Source organism: Pocillopora verrucosa, chromosome 3 (genome assembly GCF_036669915.1).
Source record: "Pocillopora verrucosa isolate sample1 chromosome 3, ASM3666991v2, whole genome shotgun sequence".
Lineage (NCBI taxonomy): Eukaryota > Metazoa > Cnidaria > Anthozoa > Scleractinia > Pocilloporidae > Pocillopora > Pocillopora verrucosa.
This window is the reverse complement of record NC_089314.1, coordinates 19,669,925-19,679,487: the sequence shown is the minus strand read 5'-3', so window position 1 is coordinate 19,679,487 and position 9,563 is coordinate 19,669,925. Positions and strand designations below refer to the sequence as shown.

The window sequence follows — 9,563 nt, the reverse complement described above, 5'->3', positions numbered from 1 at the left end:
GAAACATATAATAGAAGTCTCGTGTCTAAACAACCTTCATTGTTTAAGTCATGATGGGCTCCCTGACGAAAGTGGTCAAATAGACATGTCTAACTTTATGATAAGATACAAACTATGTCAGTCGAGATTGAAAGTCAGTCAAACCTAATCGAACGATTTGTATTCATGTGTTCAAAATTTTAATAAAGTAGAGGGGGGGGTGGGGGGGTGGGGGAGAACTCAAATCCTCGGGCTCCCTTCTTTGACGTGTCCGTCTCAACTCACGCAAAGCGTGACGGGATTGTCAGATGAGCTTTCCCGGGAAAGTTGGTCTCGTGTGACGCTCACTGAACCATTTGTGTCGTGCTCAGCAAGCTGTGTTTATTTTGGTTACTGGTAGTCCCGGCAGGTTACGACTTTTCACTTAAAGGTACAATGAATTTAGCCAGTAGCTACAGTTTAAGGTATAATAACTTATTTAGATGCTGTCAAATATTTTGCCTTTGTTGATTTGTATTTTAACTGCCGGATGTCTCTCGTTGGGAAACCACGCGGAACAGATGGAGACAGTTTCTGCGCCTTTAAAACCTCGGTGCGTCGGGTTTCTGAATTCTCCGTACCTCCTACCTTTAAGGGACGTTCTTGATCCTTTCTAAAATTCATACTTTAAAACATTGTATCTTTTATTCGCTAAGTTTGAATGGACTCGGTCGGAACTTTCGTTTGATGTCCCAAAAATTCACACCTTTTCCACGGGAAATTTCCATTTGAAGTTAACAGATGTCGCAAGCTTATTCTTCGGCCAGGAAGGTTGGTTTTATGAAAGAACGGAAAGAAATCCCTTTTCAACCACACTTTAGGTCAAGGTTAACGATATAATTGCTTATATATCCTTTCAAAAATCAACATGGTAAACAAAAACGGATTGTGGACACAATAAAGCTTCTCAGGAAATATAACGACAGCTTATAAAAAACATAATACGTGTAATCCTATGCAACCCTCTCTTTCTGCTTAGTATCCTGTAACAAATTAAATTATTTGCTTGAATTGCTAGCGGAGGTTTTTAATATGCTTGAAGTTATGTCAGCTAGCGAAGTTTCATGATCGTTTCTTGTCGTTTGTCTTTTTCGGGTTTCTATAAATATCAACCGTAAACGGATCACTTGTAGTTGTAATCTGTCAGCGTTTAACACTCTCAAAATTGTCTCTATACTAAGTGCCTAGAGATTGAGGGAGGTAATCTTTTTTTTCTATCGAAACAAATTTTTAGATCTCATTTCCAGTCTCTCGAAATTGTGTTTTTTTCCTTTGGAAAAATTTCCGCAGAATCCCGCACTTCCTATCCGTGTGGTTTGGGTAAACGAAAACAATGGGGACATTTCCTTTGGGACAAAGCCTTTGTGTTAGCGTACAGTTAGTAGGGGTTATGCAGAAATCTTTCCCAGTTGTAAGAGTTAAAATTCAAGCTCAGTGTTTTTTTGCATCTCAGAATTGAGTATCTTTGAACTTCATGCCACGCTTGTACAGTTTCTTATGAATACCCTACAGATCAAGATAAGAACAAGTTTGCTTGAATTCTTCGGAGGTCTTTTAAGGAATTAAGATGTCACAGGAAGCCCCCCTTTCCCCAGTAGTGTGAATCAACATTCACTGTTGAAGGGAAAATTTTTCAGATTGAAATTTTGTTACACATGCATGTATGTGCAGTTGGAATTAGCAATTCGTGTTAAAATAATGTATTTTGAATCCACAGATTTATATGTAGTGGGAGATAAAAGTAGCAGGAATGGCTTTAGCTTCACAGACAAGAAGACCCTCTGAGGATCAGAAATGTCTTTTAAGAAGAAATTCTCAAAATTCTATCTGTAGTCCAGTCGTGGAAAGGGTTGATTTTTGTAGAAATAAACCTAGACTGGTTGAACTTGAAAAACAGCTTTATTCCTTGGCAAATGGTGGTGAGAATTCAGAAGAAGTTATGAGGACTTGTCAGACCTTGTTGGGTGATGCTGAGAACACCAGTGAAACATTCAATGTGTTTTGCTCCTGTTGCAAGGTTGACAGATACAAAGAACCAACTATAGCACAGCTCTTTTATGACCTTGTCAATGTGCAAAATGGTTCTTCATTGCTTACTGAGTTGGAAATGGCTTGTGAGGAATTATTGAAAGTACTAACTCATCTCGGCACTCCAAACACACTTCAGTTTAATGTTGTTTCCCTCTTGCACAATCTGAGCAGGTTAACTGATATCCCTTCTTCACACTTAGAGGCTGTTCAGAGCTACCTGGAAGAAATTGCTAGGGCTTTGTGGCCATACAGCAAACCTTTTGCTCCAAACTTATGGGTTAGTGAAGCATTTTGTGATGCCCAGTGTGACATTCTTAAAGCCTGTGGGAAGTTTCTTGAAGAGAAGTGTCCTGTAAATACAGAAAGAACATTCCAGATGATCAGTAACAAGTTAATTTCTGGAGAGATTTCAAAGTACTCTAGGTTTCGGCTACTTGAGATTCAGGAATTACGGTCATCTGGTTGGAAGGTGTCAGAGGCAACAAAGAATTATTACAAGGGAGCATATTTAAAGGTACATCTAGATTTTATTTTAGTCATGTATAACTTGAAGCTGTTGCAGTTGCAGTCAGGCACTTCCAAGCAGGGTGTTCATTAACAGTGTTGCATTCCTATTAAAAGATGTTGTGCCATTGGACTACTAAAGAATATGACTATGATAAGAATGTTTTCGTTTTATTTGCGGCAATATGTCTAGTTTATTGGCAGCTTTTGCAAAACAACAACGTAGTTAAACCTTTCACTCCCACAAGTGACCAAGACAGAATTTCTCCTTACAATATCAATACAATATCAAGCAGGCAGGTGATGAGAATAGAGAAGAATATCAATCATGGGATTATTAGTTGATCCAATACCAAATTCTCTAAACTAACATCATAAGAATAGTATGGTAACTGGTAAGGAGAATTACTAATTAGATCTTGGGAGTGAAAGGGTTAAGAATATTAGAGGAATGCATCAAACAAATGGCTTTTGCATGGAACAAAGGAAGTTCAGAAATTCTTTATCAGTGCCTCCTTAAAATCAATGGCATTAAAAGTCAGTAACAGTGGAATGTGTGGTACAGACCTTAATTTTGATCCTTCTTGTAATTGCACCTATTTCAACATAGTGTATTGCCTGCCTGGGACTACACTTGTTCAGTCAAGATGACTAGATATTAGCATTGTTCTTTTTTTACATTTTAATGGACCTTGACCTCATCTTGGTCCATGAAAATGCTAAAAAAGGACTTGACCATCCTCCAGCTGTCTTGCTTGGTCAATAACGTATGCAAATTAAGTGAATGCACACGTGACCATGTCATTCAAACCTTGTTATGTTTTGCCTGAGTAGTTATTGAATTCTCTGTGCAGTTTTTTGACCAACATCAGAAGGATTTGTCATGCAGAGATACACATGTCCAAACTGAAGCAATTTCCTCCCGAAATGAATCAAGAATGGTTGATGCTAAGGCAGAGGGTGCTGATCTTAGAAGAATCAAGCCTGTTGCAGTGCTGAGAATTAATGAGTCTGAATTACGAAAGTCATTTGGGAACATACAGCAAGAGCTTTCATTAGCTCAGGAAGCAATTCTCAAGGAGAAAGACAAGGAGGCTTATCTCAAATTATATCCTTTTGGTGATGGTGAGAAATTGGCTACATGTAAACAGCCTGTATCTTTGAATAAACTTGCACCCCATGTTTCTCTCACTAACAATATTCTTCAAGAAGCATCCTCTTCTTTCAACTCAAGTGATGGTAGTGATGATGTTTTTGCTACAAATGACAAAGTGGGCTTTGAGAAGAAAATACGTGAAGTTCATCCTGCCTTACATTGGGAGGAATTTAGAGAGCCGAGACATTCATTCAAGAGTGATTCCTCACTAACCTCAGATTCTGAATGTTTAGTCACCAGAATGGCATCTTTGTCACTGTCAGATACAGAAGAAAACATGATTAATGATGATGTGACCACCATTGGAAAGGTTTTATCAAATTCGATAAACTCTTCTGAGGTCAAGGAGCTGTCTTCTGGGTTAGTTATTAATACTTGTCCACTCAAATCAATTGCATCAAGTCATGAAGAGCAGCATTTAAACATTGTCCCTAGTGCAAAAAAAATTGGTGATCCAAAGAATAAAACCACTGAAAGGGATGGAGAAAATTGGGAAGAAAAAACAGTGTTAAGCTCTGAAAAATCCTTGGAAAATGCTAATGACAACAGTCCAGTCACTGAGAATTGGAGGGAAAGGAAACCAGCTAAAACAGACAAGTCTCAGGATGATGGTAATGGTCATTACACAGTTGCTGACACCTGGAAAGAGAGAACATTAGTTAATTTGAAAGAAGCACAAAACAATAACACCATTAATGCTTATTGTGAAAATTGGAGAGAGAGAAAACTATCTAACACTGGCAAATCAGATGAGGATATCCATGGCCATCATGTAGTTATAGAAAACTGGAGGGAAGAGCCATTGGTAGATTTAGAAGACCCAGGTAGGAATTGGAGAGAAAGTAAAATGCCAATTCTAAACAAATCACCAGAAGTTGTGGGAAATTGGAGGGAAAGTCCACTAGTGGCCTTTAGAGAACCACAGAACAGCTTTATCAATAATTTGTCTGGGATAAACTACAGGGAACAAAAGCCTGAAAAGTTTATCGACTTTTGGAGCGGTGGCTCTGATCAGAAGAACTGGCGAGATAGAAAATCCATGAGTTTGGATGGGTCCAAACAAGATCCTACCTCTACAGCTAGTCAGCAAACAAGGAGACATAGCCTGAGTGATCTACAACTTGAAAGGCAAAACTCTCATGAAAAAGGTTTGTTGGTTCTTACATGTAATTAAATTTTAAAATAATGAGACGTCACTTATTATACTCATCTGCAGCTTCTGTATGTTGTTTACAGTGATGGACATGGGAATTTCTGGAGCTAGCATCTGGCAAATATCTTACATATTTACCAATCTTTAATTGCTTGTCAGTGTGGACCATCTTTGTGATTGCATACATGTATTGCACTTATGTGCTTTATTTTTTAGGAAATAAGAGAGGTTTTGGGCTTCCAAAACCAGATGAACAGGTTGACATAGCAGAAAGGTGGGTACACTGTGGTTACACTCTAGTTTACTAATACAGAATACACTATACATTTACTGGCAATCTAAATGTTGGCTTGCTTTCTCCTTTTGTTTATGATACCTTACCAGTTTTCATAATGATATTTCAACACATTCACTCAAATTGTTTCCTGATGTAAAAGTAGCTGTATGTTATCAGTAATTGAGTTCATGTAGGTGTTTGGACATCTTGACTCATTCAGTGTATATTGTACTATAAGTTCCTGCAAGATGTTGGGGATATTATTGCTCATTTACACTGTAGATGTGAGCTCAACTTTATACAACATGGGTAGTAACTCTGTGATCACAGTTTATTTGCAGAGTGATGGACCTGATTTTGCTGTTATTCCTTTATTTACTGCATGTAACCTTTTCAGAACTGAGCATTTCGAAGAGACAGTTGAGGTTCAAATGACACAAGAAGAGACTGAGGGTCAGTATTCTGCAATCAACTGTACATGTATGAGGGAAATGTATGATTAAGTAGCAACCTTTAGATTAGCAGTATTTTGTATGTGTACCATGTACTCAGTGATTCTAGTCTCCTTTAAATATTTTTATTTGTACTTACTAGAATAGTGATGTGGTATTTTTAAAATGCTTGGACATTGAAATGTGCAATTTATGTTGGCCTTGAAAGAGTTTTAGTGGTTGACTTTCGGGAAAAGAAGTTTGAAGGACCACATTGTGTTCCTTTCTGCAGGTCTAAAAGGGTGGCAGCTGAGAGAAATTCAGGTATTTGGTGTTGGTTATTTCGTGTATCATTTATGTGTACTACACATGTAAGTATAATTTTAAAAAAAATGTTAAATCAGAAACAGAAACATAGGTGAACAAGAAAACAAACAAAAAAAAAAAGAAAAGAGAAACAAAAGAAAGCATCAGCAATTAACTGGCTGAGTTTCTTACAGTTGGTTTACGCTAAAATGTAATGGAAAGGAATACACAGGAATCAACCCAACAAGATCTATGAAATCTCTTACACTTACATTGTATCACTCTGTTCAATTACTCTTTTACACAGGCTGATACTGGCTGTAAGATACACACCAACAGAGAAAAGTGTGTTCTTACAATAACTGGTCACCCTCAGCAGTGCAAGGTATATGAATACACCACCCTAACCCATTACAACCTAAAATCAGTGTATATATTCTCCATGCTGTTCTTTATACATTTCCTAAGGTGCTGACAAGGAGAATTTAATGACCAATCAAAAGCTTCTTTTGTTGGTGATCATTTCCTTTATTCTCATGACCTTAATGTGTGATTCAGGGGGGATATTGTGAAGAGAAATTTGATGCTTATCACTCTCAGAGTTTAAAGGGTTAAAGTTTGTAACAAAAATGTTTTTCTACTATCCATCTTGATTAAAATCTATGCATTTAGGTTTTGATGCAGCACAAGTTTATAACTGAATTATTTTCTTAACGTATATTTTAGTAATTCAGCTTTGCAGCCACATGTACATGGTGTGATGATATTCAAACTGTTTGCATTTATTCTTTAAATGAAAGCTTTGGTACAACTTTGTATCATTATCTGCAGATGCCTTTGCACTAACCATTGAAATTTTATTTTTATTGCCTTATTAGGTTGCAAAAAAGAAAGTTTACAGTGTCATTGCTGCCCTCCAAGAGCAGTTTGTGAGTACTTCTTTACGTGTTTCAGGAAAGCAACTGATCACAGTTTCTTTTTATTCTTGGGATAGGTTTACTATTTTGGTGATTTTTTTAGCCATTGCAAAACAAAAACTGATACACTGTAGATACATAGTAATTCACAACACTACTTGATTTGATCTTGAATCAGGGTGCTCTTGTTCCACTGTCGGATGTTGTTCTTCAGCACCTCCAGTCAGATGGATGCAGCATCCTGGCTGATAGATTGGCATTTTTTTCTTTGGCAAGTGTTACGATGATTAATGGTAAGTTGAGAACATCTGTAGCACAAGCATGCAGTTCATTTGTGTACAAAGTGTACATGTATGTTCTGGAAAAAAACTGAGCTCAGATCTGTATGGGAATATTCTGGCTCAGGGTCCAACCTTCTACCTCACTCCTATCCTGCATGTAATCTCTTTTCATGGCAGGGGTAGTTACAGCTGTATGGTTTTCTCTAAATTATATAATCATCTACTGGACTTTTTACAAAAAAATGTTGTCCATTAGTGCTGGGCCTTACTTAAGTGTTTCTATCACACAAAGATGGGGTGTGGAAAATCTCCCCCCCTCCTCCCATGCTCTGGCCTCCTTTAGAAGCACGTTTGGTTTTCGGTGTACAACTTTGCCAGCACGGCAAAAAAAAAATCCCCATTTGAGGGAGATTATACTCCATCAAATTTTGTAGCACAGTTTCTGTTAGTTCTCAGCTTATGTGGAATTGTTATATACATTATTCTTGTTGTTGTTGTTGTTATGGTTTTCTTGGGGTGAACCCTTTTCCCTGTTCTAAGTACACTGTTGGTATGTCGTCCAGGTATGCCTTTTAAACTCTCTTTACCTGTACATCTTAGGTAACAGTCTTTTTTCTGTCTTTGTTTAGACACTCAACTGTTTATATCTGGTCGTCGAAACTGTGTGAATCATGCAAAAGCACAGCTGGCCAAGATCAAGGTTATGGTAAGATAGTTAGTCCTTACATTACTTACTTAGGTTGATAGGGAATAGGAACGAGTTTCTGTCACTATTCAGTGTCCTTACTGCATATTATACCTTCCTTGCCCCAGTATATACTTTTTGTTTGCGAACCACAAGACTGAACAGTTATCAATATGTAAATATGTGTGGATTTTTATGGCACGTTCAAAACAGACCCACAAAGGGAAAGAAAATTCAGGTAATAAAAAGAGAGTTAGATTTGAGAGACACTCAAGGCCTTTGTAAACCTGTAGATTTGCACCCAGCATACGTTGGACAATGGAGCCTTGTTTAGACCATCGTAGCATTATGAGCTTGTGGTTCTTGAAATGGGTGGTTAAATACACGTAATTAAAGTTATTAAAGTTGAAATAAGTAATTTAATGGACTTTCTCTTTTCGGATCAGTAGAAAATATCACATTAATCAGGCGCCCTAGTTAAAGGGCGTTCGTTTGGTGTGATTCCTTCCTACGTGCATGTCAAGAGCTTATCTGTAAGATCGTTCATCCTCCATTAATTTTTGCGTGTGAGTTGTTTGGTTTTTTTTCCCTTTAAATTCGTTTTCGAATGTTGTACAGTTGAGGTATACCGATGATCCTGACGTAGCACGCCCCAGCCAAAAGGACAGCAGCGAAGAGAAGCATCAATTGGTAGAGGAACTTTTTGCGACACTAGAGCGAGGAGAGAACACAACAGGTCAAAGCTATCACACAGAGCAAGCCGGTGTCAGTGCGGAACAGGCTCCCACTAAAGAAGGCTTATCAAGAGAATTTATACTCAGTTGTGCCCTTTCACCAGTAGCTAGGCAACGCCCTGTTAATATCAGTCTGGACAGGACAGAAGACTGGGTCAGGGAGATCGTCTTGGGCGATGTGAGTAGACAAAGAATTTTGGAGTATCGAACCTTTTTGTTCTGAACTACTTAGAAATAATCCACGTTAAGTATTAATCAAACCAGTGGCAGTAGGTCAAGATGGCCTTTTTGGGTAACTATGGTTAGCAGTGTGCGTCATTGCAGATTCTTTCAGTTAGTGCTCCATCCCGGCAGATCCACCACTCCTTCCACATTTTCGTATGGCGCAACGCTTCCTTAAAACAGAGCAGTGGTTGCTTGGGCGTTGTATTTCAGCAATCAATTGTGCTTCACACTCCGATTGCGAACTTGTCGCCCTTCACTGCTCTGGCGCTTCCGAGTGTTGTAGAACTACATGCAGCTTTCCCGTATTACTCCTTATAATTATTTTCTTTCCTGTCCGTAGGGAAGAAGAGGAGAACGGGACAGCCTTCATAAGCAGATACAGAGAAAGGGGTTTGGATCTCCTATGAACACGAACAACCTCCAAGATGGAACTGAAACGAGCACATCTTAAATAGTATTTTTACAGAAAACTGAATCTTTGCAAGAAGACAATTGAACATAGTCATAAGGAACGTTGCGTTTAAGAGAGAAATATCTCCAGAGAAAAAGACTCGCATATCAATTGAATTTGTTGTTACGTTTGGAAGACAAGTTAGTGGTGTTTCATTTGAGAGGACCACCTTTTTTTGTGGTGCTGGAAGGGGTGGGGTTACTGACTAAAAGGGTTTGACTCAAGGATAGGCCATTATAAAGCTTTTGAAGACTGAACACTAATTGTTTCAAGGGTTATGATAACTCCTTGATACTCATGAGGATTCGTTATACTGGGAAAATTATTACACTAAAGAGAGATTTTTTTTCAGTTTTCCACAGGATGAATATATAATATCTTTAATTTACTGAGG

The 9,563-nt window shown here is 38.1% G+C and overlaps 1 protein-coding gene across 3 annotated transcripts; it reads left to right on the top strand.

The window, feature by feature from the left end:
- Positions 1–334: 334 nt before the first annotated feature.
- LOC131794306 (uncharacterized) lies at positions 335–9,532 on the top strand. 3 transcript variants are annotated; one of them, XM_059111812.2, is made up of 12 exons: positions 335–409; positions 1,736–2,563; positions 3,408–4,857; positions 5,079–5,136; positions 5,537–5,592; positions 5,863–5,894; positions 6,184–6,261; positions 6,755–6,805; positions 6,972–7,086; positions 7,704–7,780; positions 8,378–8,671; positions 9,059–9,532. In XM_059111812.2, exons 2-12 carry the CDS (start codon positions 1,769–1,771, stop codon positions 9,167–9,169), a joined length of 3,117 nt encoding a protein of 1,038 aa, XP_058967795.2. In that variant the 5' UTR covers positions 335–409; positions 1,736–1,768; the 3' UTR covers positions 9,170–9,532. The 3 variants fall into 3 exon arrangements, with proteins under 3 accessions (XP_058967795.2, XP_066019355.1, XP_066019354.1); XM_066163258.1 differs by having other exon boundaries at positions 392–443; XM_066163257.1 differs by lacking the exon at positions 335–409 and adding an exon at positions 690–789.
- Positions 9,533–9,563: the final 31 nt, after the last annotated feature.